This window comes from Micropterus dolomieu, linkage group LG06 (genome assembly GCF_021292245.1).
Source record: "Micropterus dolomieu isolate WLL.071019.BEF.003 ecotype Adirondacks linkage group LG06, ASM2129224v1, whole genome shotgun sequence".
In the NCBI taxonomy this organism is placed as follows: domain Eukaryota; kingdom Metazoa; phylum Chordata; class Actinopteri; order Centrarchiformes; family Centrarchidae; genus Micropterus; species Micropterus dolomieu.
Genome location: NC_060155.1, coordinates 7,059,970 through 7,072,328, shown reverse-complemented (window position 1 = coordinate 7,072,328; position 12,359 = coordinate 7,059,970). Strand labels below are relative to the sequence as shown.

The window sequence follows — 12,359 nt, the reverse complement described above, 5'->3', positions numbered from 1 at the left end:
CTGAATAAACATAACTGGTAGTGTGCCGTTTGAGGCTTTTCCCTCAAAGTCTTCTGGGTAAAGCTGCAAGTAGTCTGAAGTAATAGACATGGACAGCTCTCCTGGACACTCTCCCTTCTCTTTTGCCAACTGAGCCTCAGTGTACCTGACAGCTTCTTGATCCCGGTTCAGCCATTGAAAGGGGGAAAAAAAGAGCTTGGCTGGAAAACCGGTTTGGAGAAGCTGAAGGACGAGCGGGGAGGGGGCCAACTCGCCCGCAGTCAGTGCCCGGTAATTGGACAAGGTAAACACTGGCATGATGAGCTATCATCGAAGGAATGGGAGAGGAGGGAGAGGAAAAGGAGCAAATGAGGCCATGAAAATGAAAAAGACAGCTTAACAGCCCAGGTGTTTGGGCAATTACCCTTTTCTTTGTTTTTACTCATTCCCAAAGAGGTGTTGGAGGCTAAACGCAGACTTTTGCTACTGTTTCATCTGTGCATACCTGTGAAGTCATCTAAGCGCGGTAAAGGCGAGCTGTTTTCTTGGTGGGAGGAGGCAGAGCTGTGGAGATGCTGCCTCGCCAGACAATCACTCAAAATGTCCGATTCCAGCATTGTGTGCACCTGAACCTGTCAAACACACAAAATACACATATAGATAGGTCATGATAAATATTTATTGTGGTACACTAGTATTATGTTTTCACGTTGGTGAGCATGTGCAGCTGCCTGCCTGCTTGTAGGGATGAGAGTAATTATGGTAAAGCTACAGCTTAGTTGTCTTCCAATTGTGTCTTACTGTTGGGCAATACAACTCCCATGGAGCTAAAGTTTGAAAAGATTCAATTCTCTTTTGATTACATACAGTAGATCAATTGAAAACACAGTGAGATATCTGCAGGCAGTTTTCTACTGTTCATTTTTCAAAGAAGCGATACTTGAACCAGATGCCTGGGTCTTGTTTCGTCTTGCGATCCAGCTTTCTGAGGTATAAAATCCAGAAATCTTGTTAGGCAATCTTATTCCAAAATGTTCTAACAAAGTTAAGGCAAGACAATTTACTTTATTATCCAGCGTTAACAGAGCATCCCCCAGGATTTTCCAAAACAATTTATTGACAGCTCCAGGACTCAGAAGAAGCTCGCAAAGGACACCCAGGAGCCACAAAAGAGGTATGAATAATGTTATAATGGAACAATGGAAAATGTTGTCCCAAACCAGTGTTTATGAAGATACAAACTTCAAAAGATGTGACACATCAGCTCAAAGAAATGTATAACCGTAAGGAGTTTATGAAGTGCATGTTTAATATTTCAAAGTTCTTTTAAGCCCCACGGGGTTTACTGCAGTGCAGGGCGTGTTAGCCATGTCACAACTTACAAGCACACGTGGTTCTGTTTAAACCAAACAAGGCATGGGAATACACACAAAGCCCCAGTGTCACTCACGGTCCATAGAAAACAAACACGGCCCAGATAATGCTGAACAATAGGCTCCCTATTCTGACTTCCAGGGAGTGTGTGTAAGACTTTGTTTTGTTGTATTTCATCCTACTGAATCATAAACATGCTTACTCTCTATTCCTCCTGCTGCTGCTCGCCATCTCATCTCTCAGAAACAAGGGTTCTTTGTGAAGAGACAAGGTGCCATCTAGAACCAATGAAAATACTGTTCTGCTGAAGAAGTTCTTCAATAGGCAAAAGCCATTTCGCTCTGTTCTTGTCATATAACTTAATTCTAAAAAGGGGAGATAAATTTCATACTATCTTAATTTGCATAATGTTGTTGATATTGACTATTACCAGACAAACTAATACTGTTACAAATACTCTCCTTTTTGAGAGTGTCGATGTATTCTTTCTGACTTCTTTGCTCCTGTCCTTGCTCTAGTTTACACACAATCAGGATCTCTATCCTTTTCATTTTTCTTTCAAGAAAGTCTGTCTCACTCTGTGTGCTGTGATCCTAACATTATTGTTCTGGGGCCCAAGCACCTCCGTGACGCATTACCTAAAGATATAGTTACTCTGGATCGCCCTCCATCACCACTGTGAGGAATCTCTGAGTTATCTTTGATCAGGACAAGTTGTTTAACTCTCATTAAGCAAATTTCACCTTTTCACCTAAATAATATTGCAAAAATCAGGAACATCCTGTCTAAAAACTAGTCCATGCATTTGTTCCTTCTAGGCTGGATTACTGCAATTCCTTATTATCAGGCTGCTCGAAAAAGTCCAGTTCAGCTGGTCCAGAATGCTGCAGCATGTGTTCTGACAGGAACCAGGAAAAGAGATCACATTTCTCCTGTTTTAGCTTCTCTGCATTGGCTTCCTGTAAAAACTAGAATAGAATGTAAAATCCTTCTGCTCACCTACAAAGCTCTTAATGGTCAGGCACCATCTCATCTTAAAGAGCTCATAGTACCTTACTATCCCACCAGAGCACTGCGCTCCCAGAATGCAGGGTTACTTGTGGTTCCTAGAGTCTCCAAAAGTAGACTAGGAGCCAGAGCGTTCAGCTATCAAGCTCCTCTCCTGTGGAACCAGGTTCCAGTTTGGGTTCAGGAGGCAGACACCATCTCCACATTTAAGAGTAGGCTTAAGACTTTCCTCTTTGATAAAGCTTATAGTTAGGGCTGGCTCAGGTGAGTCCTGAACCATCCCTAGTTATGCTTCTGTAGGCCTAGACTGCTGGGGGACTTCCCATGATGCACTGAGCTCCTCTCTCCTCCTCTTTCTCTCCCTCTGTATGAAACCTCATCCCATTAATGCATGTTACTAACTTGACTTCTTCTCTTTCCGGTAGTCTTGTGCTTTCTCGTCCCTCTCCTCTCTCCTCCTATCACTTCCTGCAGGTGTTTCTGGCTCTGGAGCTGTGGAGTCTGGATCTGTGGCTGCGGGTCACCTGCTGCCCCTATGTTCCTGCTCGACACCCTCTGCTGCAATTATTATTACTAGTAGTCCTATTGTTATTATTATCCTTAACATTTCGATTATCATAAACACTACTATAAATATCTGTACCATTATTCATTCAGTCTGTACCAACATTACCTTTACTGTCTGTACCTCTATGTGTATATCTTGCCACCCCCCACCCCCCGTCTGCTCCTAAACTATTTGTTTGTTGAGTTGGGAAGTTGACTATATTTTTTACCAATTCTGTGAAATATCTTTGAATTTGACCGGTTTAATAAAATTGTCAAATGTTATGTCGAATAATATTCTTCTCATGGTAGAAAACAAACAGCAGCTCTATAACTCATGTTTATAGAGTGTATATATGTGTTCTGTATACTGTAGTCTGTGTCTGATTTTATTATTGTATGACGAAGCAATGTACGATCCAGAGTCAAATGAGTACACATTCCTGGCAAATAAAACTGATTCTGAAAAACTAATTTACAGAACTAAAGTGGATAATGAAATGAATCTTCTTTCCATACAAAATAAAATTTCAATAAAATTTTTCAACATTTTTTTCTGCATCTGAGGTCAAGCAGCAAGATTACATGACAATTCAATAATAAATATAGTTTTTTAAGGAGGCGTCCTCGTGGCCTATAGGTTTAAGACGCTGAGTCAAGCTGTGTACCAACCTTTGTTGTGTCTCACTCTCACATTTCTGTACAATAAAAGCTTAAAAAATTTTATATTAATTGCTTTTAAAAAAAAGTTTTAAAGCCCCTTTGCTATATTGTTATTTATAGCCACATCTTCTAAACCCAACTACTACTTACTGCACTTATTGCACATAATCTAATATAATCTAACATAATCCAGTTTGAGAGACACCGGAGATGTTTGTTTCTACAAGACCAGAGAAGTATAATCATACTCTGCTCTCAGCTGAATGTCCAAGATGTTAAAACATATTTGCTGTCGTTACCTTGACCTCCCTCTCCTGAAGGCCTTTAGCTGAATGAGCTTTGACGTGCTTTCGTAGCGAGCTGGGATCGGTGTAGCGTTTGGTGCATCCTGGGATCTGACAGGCGTATGGCTTCTGTGAATGAACAGCGTCAAGAAGAAAGGAGAAAACCATGAGGAAACAGAGGGGGAAATACCTTAGCGTACTCTGAAATGCGTGTTTTCATGTTCCAAAAACAAAACATCTGACATGTAGCATTTCCAAAACATGACAATTTCTCTTAGATTTTCTGTTTTAGCTGCTATAACAAAAGATTGACAAGAAGGAAAAATGAAACCAAACAACAAAATAGACCCTAAAATACACAACACATACATCCATCCAAGGGTGTTTATTCACTTTCGGTATTTTAAGTTCATGGTTAACAACATGGTGCAGACTAAACCCTCTATTTTATACTCTATATTCATATTGTAAACTTTCTATAAAAACTCACACGTGTTCAGGACACAACATGACATGGTTTAGTCACACTGGATATGATGTCAAACACAAAATATGTGTTTACAAACAACAGTTTAGTAGACTCAGATGGTTCACAGGTGTGATACTGTGTGTACAGTAGTCCTGTGTATTATACACACAAACATTTAGGATAAATGCTGTAAATGTGGTTACATAGCGTGACAACTGCACTAACGGAGAAAGGAAGTGCATGTAGATTACGTCAACATTTTATGTAATGTACTCCTCAACTGAAAAGGGAGTATATTTACCTTTTGTCTGCAGGCTTTAGGAGAGGAAGAGAGAGAAGAGTTAAGAGGAACAGCACAGTGTACAGATACACTGCCTCCTGTTTAGCCATAAATCAGTTTATACATGAGGTCAACATCTACCTGCAATCAGTATGATTCATAGCAAAGGTTTGTGATTCAGAGAACATACATTATTTATGCATAGATTAAAGCAAGTGACAGACAAAATATTTGCTACCTAAGAGGTTCTTCACCAGGTGATTGCAGTCAATCAGATCAATTCAAATTAAAAGACATTATAAAACACATCAAAGAACATGCTTTGAAATGTGGTTTGACTGTAAACATTAAATTCTTACATATAGATCTTTTTCCACCATTAAAAGCAGTACGGATCTGCTCTTGATTTAATGAGGTGGTGACGTCTACATTTCACAATTTTATCAAAGTTATAAGTTTAGATGAGTAAATGAGCCCATTTCCATGAATCTAATTCATTACAGGTTTATTTCCTTTTTTCATTGCCGAGTGTTTAACCAGGTGGACTGAATTAAGTTTTCATGAAAACACATGTACAGAGTTTAGTTGAATCTTGCTGGTTTATGTACCAGAATCTGAACATCACAAGTAAAAAAAGCCCAAAAAACTACACAGTGCTTTGCTGAATAGTTTAACACTAATTATCAAGAACCAACTAAGCCACACATTAAGAGCTCTGAAGTTAAGAAACTTGGCAGATTTTAAAGCAGCACAAATCATGTATTGGGTCAAAAAGAAATAACTTCATGTTCTAGAAACAAAGGTTCAAGACTAATGTAAAAATTCACTGCATTTAGGGAAGAGTAAAATTTTTAAGGAACAGTTGTAGCGAGGAACTGAAAATCTTAATAAGTAAGTATAACAAGAATGGCATATTGGCATTAGTATAGTAGTGATGGACTACATGTGGTTTAATTTTACTTTTGACATCAAATTAGTGTTTTGTAAAAAGGCTAGATGCAATAAGCTGAAGCATCATCTTTTTGTCTATGATGTATTCCTCTCTGCTGTTCTGTTTTTTCATTGTCTTTTTCTTTTTACACCAAAATTTGTGTAATTATCTAAAGACAGAAAATTCAGACATGGAATTACTCTAACATAGATCAGAGCGAGTGCTCCTCCACAGTGCCCAACATTACATGCTCGCTTGGTCACTTATCATTTCACCACTGATTGTTCTTGCTGATTTTGTTTTCAACATTTGCTAAGTTATCTTTAGCTAACACATCACGCAGAAACTTAATACTGATTAAAAAATCCCCAAACAAGTCTTTGGTTCCTTGAGCTGCAAATTTAGTTGAGACTGACCTAATTTTGGAAACAAATCTTTCATAACACACTATTATATATACCATTAGTAACATAATGCAAGTTATTTAGTCAAACCTAAATAACTTGTATTGACACCAGTCTTTTCTTGGCAGGTTGTTATATTATTTTCAGCAATTATTCACATCCAGTTCTCTACTGGGCCTTCATTATGGCGCCACATGTGTCTGAATCTTGATTTGTGACGCAACTGCGAAGCTGCCATTAGCCAGCGTGAAACCACAAAACGGAGAAAATAACTTTCTCCTCTTGTTGTAATAACACTGGAGTGCAACGTACAGCTCCATCTCACCCGTGTAATAAGAGATCTGATTTGCTGGATTAGAGCTAAGTCCTCATTGCTTGTCAGCAGGAGTAAAAATAACTGTGGTTTGCAAAATAAATCCACAGAAGGTATGCAGTTTCACAATCCCAAAGAATTTTCAGACTGTACATCAGGCAACTATGCACAAAGAGGGGGAAAGACGGTAGGCACTATAAATTAAAGTGACTTTATGTGGGTTAAGTGCACCACACATACCTCTTATTACTTAGCAAAAACTGTATATCATAAAGAAATCTGTAAACCTACAGGAGAGTGAGCTTTATACTCTACAGCTCATCACTGGTTTCATGTTTAAGTGATGGCTTTTTGTCATTCAGATGTTCCAAATAACTATGCAGACATGAAAGAATGGAAGAAGTATTCAGATCCTTTACTTAAAAGAGTAATCCTCCAATTTAGCATTGCAATCCTACAACACTGTCAGAATCACGATGGACAGTTTAAAAAAAAACAAAAAAGTATGAAAAACAATGCAACAATAGCAGAGATAATGTCTTTTTTATTCAGTATCAAAACCGCAATGGAACTTGACAGCTAACAGTTTTGATAGTAACTGTGTTTTGCTAGTTGCGGCAAATGTAGCCTCGAGTGGCTAGCAGCAAGCAGAGATGAGGAGGGGGCTACAGAGTTCTGGTAAACCCATTGTTTTCTGACGTCATGCCATCAGATTTTTTTAATTAACAACCAATGCTGACATATGCAGTAATACATATGCAGTAGTACTATACAAGACCTCAGGCTACAGCATAGAGTAAGGTGTAGAGTATGTGGCTACATTGCAACATGTAAACTATGGCGTACCTACAGTGTACATTCATGCAGACGTGTAAATTGACCTTCAGCGGTTGAAGAAAAAAATCCACAGTTCTCATTCTATGCAAAAAATATATTCAAAAGGTTTATCTGAGAGGGATATGAGTCTGAGTGAGATCCATCAAGTGGATATCTTCCAAAGTTAGTCTTTTTAGAGCAAAATTCCATCTTTTTGTTATTGTCCTCCCACTATAGCTCAACATCGTAACAGTGTCTGGGGAAACACAAAGAGGGAATTTTATACTATAAAGACTGTAACTGAAATTATAACAGCACGCAAAACCTACTTCTATATTCATATGGGCACTTGACTTTAACAGTTCCTTCCTTTAAGTTAAAGTACATCAGCAAAGTGTATCTAAAGTATTAAAAGAAAAACTACTCATTCATGCAGCCACTTTCAGTGTGTTCAATTATATATATATATATATATATATATATATATAAGTCTGACTATGTTTTGAACGGATAGCGGTGGTGCACTATGGATTGTGGACATTTTCACTCAGGGGTGTACTCACTTTTGTTGCCAGAGGTTTAGACAATAATGGCTGTGTGATGTGTTGTTTTGAGGGGACAGCAAATTTACATTGTTATACAAGCTGTACACTTCACAATGTAGCAAAGTGTTATTTCTTCAGTGTTGTCACATGAAAATCAATATAATAATCAAATATCACAAAGTGAGGGGTTTACTCACTTTTGTGAGATACTGTATATATAGTGTATATAGAGGGAGAAATAGAGAGTTTAAAAGTTTGGATTTCAAGGTAGAAGAGTGTTTTCTGTTTTCTCTCAGGCTGCATCAGTTATGGATTTCATAACTTCTTTTCCCATGAAGCGGTGATTTATGATGATCGCCCCTGCTTCTCTGAAACCCCTGATAAATTCCCAGTTTCATCATTTAAGGTTAATAGATGGTGAATTCTGCTTCCTGCTTTTAAAATTGACAAGATGTTGAGTGGAGACCCTGAATTTAATTCCTTTTTGCTCACATGCTGTATATAACGCTATCTAATATTGTTATTCATTCATCCATGCAGGCATAAATCATAGCTGAAAACTTGTTGCCTGTTTTGAATGAAATAAATGGCACCCTTGTGATTTGTGTAGATCCGAAGAGTTTAATATTTAGGCAAGGTGATGAATGAAAATTGAAAATACAAAATTTGGGGTCGGGGGGGGGGGGGGCCTCCTTTTCCTTCATGATGACTGGGAAAATACAGGAAGAAAATATCTGAAATTGGCTTATTCACAATGTTTCATGGTTTATTGAACAGATTTTCATTTCTCAGTGCATTAAATGTCAATTAATGATACATTTATTACAGTGGACATGTTTTATTGTCTGTTCCTGCAGTCTTTACTCTAATCTGACAGCATTCAGCTCAGATTTGTGCTGTGCTGAAAGGGTTTATGGAACAGTTAATAGACCTACAGTAGTTCGTTTGGATTTGACTTTTACAGAAAAGTGACTCAGATGCTTATTCAGACACGAGACAAATATGTAAAAGTGCAGGCTTTAAAGGGGTTTCACTTTCACAAAGGATGGTTTGTGTAGAAATATAATTGTTAATGGATAATTAATAATTTCACTGCTTTCATACTGTACATAAATGTGTGATACAATAAGCTTCTTATAGACAGGTGTAGTGTGGATGGCTTTGTGTGTTGCTGTGCACTGACCGTGTCCAGATGTGTGCGCTGGTGTTTGGCCCGGTCACTGGAGTTACTGAAGGCTTTGAGGCAGCCGGGATGCTGGCAGATGTACGGTTTCTCTCCTGTGTGGCTCCTCAGATGGATCTTCAGGTTCTCCAGACGTGAGAATGCCTTGGAGCAGCCCTCAAACTGATATGGAAAATCAAACAGTCTTACTACAACATGACACACCCACCATTTGAAAAGAGTGATAAATAATAGTCCTTTTCTTTTAGATTGTAAAATTCTTTTGTGGTTTAAAGTCCATATAAAATAGGTTGTTGGTTTAGGAGTCAAAGCAGCTGTAATCAGTATTTTTATATTAACAATGAGTCAAATTACTGTATGTAGTGTATATATAGTAAAGGGGCCACTCATAGTGATAAATCCACTGAGAATTATCACCTGACTCTGCTGTTTCCTTCAGCTCTACTGACCATTTACTGTTTTTCAGTTCATTGTTTTGGTTTTCTGGCCCACAACTTTACTGTTCACTCTCACTGCTCTCATCAACCTATTTTCAACCACAGAAGACAGACAAAGTTAGCGAGTACCTGGAGAACAAAGTGGAGCATTTAGCAGCTTAAGAGCCAGACGTTTCCCTCTGGAGTTGGCAGAGACCAAAACAAAGGTATAAAAAATAAAAGTGAATACTGGACTTGAAGTCGTTGGGTTGCCAGAAGCACGACAAACACAGAAAATGTGCCAACGCTCACCACATCAACTTAGAGGTTATGATATGTCAGTGCTATGTTCACATCTTGTTTCTATTGCCCCAAAAAATCGCATTAGTTTTATGACGTCACAGCCTGACACCCACTACTTGGCCTAATGATAGACAAAACATCTTTTAGCATGAATACTGGGCTTCTAAAGAAATGTGCACCCAACTTTTGGTAGATTTTACTGTGTACTGACGACTATCTTTGATGCATATTTTGTATACAATGATTGACTGCAGAACATTTTAACCAGGGACAAAATGTAAAAATGCCTTGCACTCACTTCTGGTAAGCAAAAGGAATTTAAACTTCTATCTTCAATACAAATCATATACAAGGACAGTAGGGTTCTGCAGTGGGTGATCAGAAGATCACTGGTACCCATCTACTAATCATCAGTGTTATGGGTGTGGTGAGGTGCCTACGCAGAGCCCCAAGGATACTGAAAGACAATACCCAACCAGCCACAGCCCATTCACTCTGCTGCCGTCTGGCAAGAGGTACAGAAGTATCTACTGTTGCAACACCGGACTGCAGAGCAGCTTCTTCCCTCAGGCTGTGAGACTCCTATATTCATCCTCTGCACTGCACCATGTAAAATAGTTTTATTTCTATGACTTGTTATTTATCCATCCATCTATTGTATATATATATTTTAATATAATGTTTGTTTTTGTGAGTATCATAAAGGGAACTACAACCTATAAACTACCTTGTACCTTGAAATCATACACAAATCCCTTCTGGACCTTTAATAAAGCATGTTGGCCTGTGACTAACACATAATAAAATCTCACTTTCACATTACAGTTGTTGATCTGGTCCAACAGAAATAACTGGTAAAGGGGTAATATATCACAATTGAAAGGTCATTGAATTATAAACTTCAGGTAATAGCCTTTTTCCAAATAGCAATAGCAAACAAACACACACACACACACACCAGGCTGTAGTAAGTTCTGGTAAAGGTTTCTGTTAGACTCGAGCCAGACAAGAAGCAAATATCAGAGTCAGCTGGCAGCACATCGTAGGCCGTAATCCAAAGCTTTACAGAAACTGTGTCACATTCAATCTCAAATCTCAGGGAAATGACCAATGTTTTCATTTCTGGCATGTAAGTCAAAGTTTAAATAGAAATATTTCTCAGTGTTTGATTTAAACATCCCGGAGACATTTAGACAATCACAGGAGAGGATTTAAAAATTTTTTCCATGATCAACACATTGTGATTCCCCCTTTACGTGGCAAATTCAACAAATTTTGAAGATCAAATGGAAAATTATCCAATGTGTCCATCAATCAGTAGATGAAAAGAAGAGTCATCTACTAACGAGACTGATAAAGACACAAAATTAAGGCAAATCATTTATTTATTTATGTCTTGACGTTTAAAAATGCACCTATATGGGGGATCAATAAAGAAACATCTTATTTTATAGATAATATTTTAAAGAAATATTTTCAATTAGGTACAGATTTATTTTTGAAAAGGATTTTGTAGGTCTGAGATCCGGGTCTGATTCTTATACTTAAAGTGTTTCATCCTTTTTAAACTAATCCAGAGCAAAATATGGAAATAGTTTTTCTACCTCCGGGGTTTTATTATGTTTTGCTAATGAGTCTGTAAATGTCAGTCGCCTCATTTAGTTGAATAAGTCAGTACATTAAGAAAAAAACTACATCATGGTCATTAAACGAGAGCTTCAGATCGCCTTGACAAAAAAGACAAGAAACTAAAACACAGAAATTAAAAGCAACCCAGAAAAAAATACAGACCAGTCACTGAAATATCAGCTCAGTCACATCTACAGGTATTAGCACACATAGATTATAGATTAAGACTCTTCATGTCTTGTGAAACCGAGGACATGAAATATTATCAGATTTAAACATTTTGAAGCCTTGTGTGACCTGAGCTGTGAGGACAAACTCCACTCGAACGCATCAGTTTGAAGTTGTTTGAAAAGAAGAAAGACGTAAGGCCCCTTCAGTTTTGCAAGTCAGTTTACCCCATGGCTACTGTGGTTAAAACATTATGAAAAAAGAACAACAACAAATGTAACCCTACACTTCCAAATATATATGGCTCCAAAATAGAAACAGATTTCTAAAATCTTTGACAGAGTAGAAATTTGAGCACAGCTTTATTTAAGCGGCGTTACAGTTTATTGTGCTTTATTTCCTCATCATGACAGCATGTGAGTATAGTGTCTTTTTAAAGTCTCTGTTACCACAAGAATAATGTTTCTCTTGTTTTTACCAAAAAATGGAGACATGAAAACAAATTCTTAGAAACTCAAGGGAACTGTTAATCTTCACTCATGACGTTTGAAGAGGTTTATCCTGCAATTTTAGATTTAGTTTGTTATTCCTTAAAATTAGACGTCTTTTGTACTGTCCCATTTTAATCATTAGATTTTTTTAATGTGTGTACTTAAAGGCTGGTGATGTTTTATATTTTTGGCATTGTCAAACAACAGATCCTATGAAAAGACCAAAACCTACAATGTGTCTCTCTGACGTACTTACTGTCAGTGACTCTAAACTCCATTCCATTCACCGCACACACATTACTCAAACAGGAGTAAATAGTTCATTTATTGGCAGGACGACGTCATTTGTCTGTGTCTTCCAAAACCCTTTTAAAATCAATGTTTTATTTTCTTTATTAATCTGTTTTATGATGTGATGAATGCTCTGGTTTAGGGAAAGATGAGAGGTTTGGGTTGAAATAAACACTTACATTTCGGGAAACATTGTGTTTTGGGTAAAATGACATGATGTCGTGGTGACAACAATGACCATGTGGCTAAGGTTAGGGGATGGTCGG

General features: G+C 37.8%; 1 protein-coding gene across 3 annotated transcripts in view; it reads right to left on the bottom strand.

Moving 5' to 3' along the window:
* LOC123972189 (zinc finger protein GLIS1) overlaps positions 1–12,359 on the bottom strand; it is a 63,508-nt gene that overhangs the window by 27,704 nt on the left and 23,445 nt on the right. For 2 of the 3 annotated variants that reach the window (XM_046051491.1, XM_046051490.1), the window contains exons 3-5: positions 8,796–8,957; positions 3,870–3,983; positions 485–611 (exon numbers count right to left, since the gene is read on the bottom strand). In XM_046051491.1, the coding sequence (XP_045907447.1) occupies positions 485–611; positions 3,870–3,983; positions 8,796–8,957 (403 nt within the window). Of the gene's footprint in view, positions 1–145; positions 304–484; positions 612–3,869; positions 3,984–8,795; positions 8,958–12,359 lie in introns of all 3 variants that reach the window. The other variant, XM_046051492.1, reaches the window with a different exon arrangement.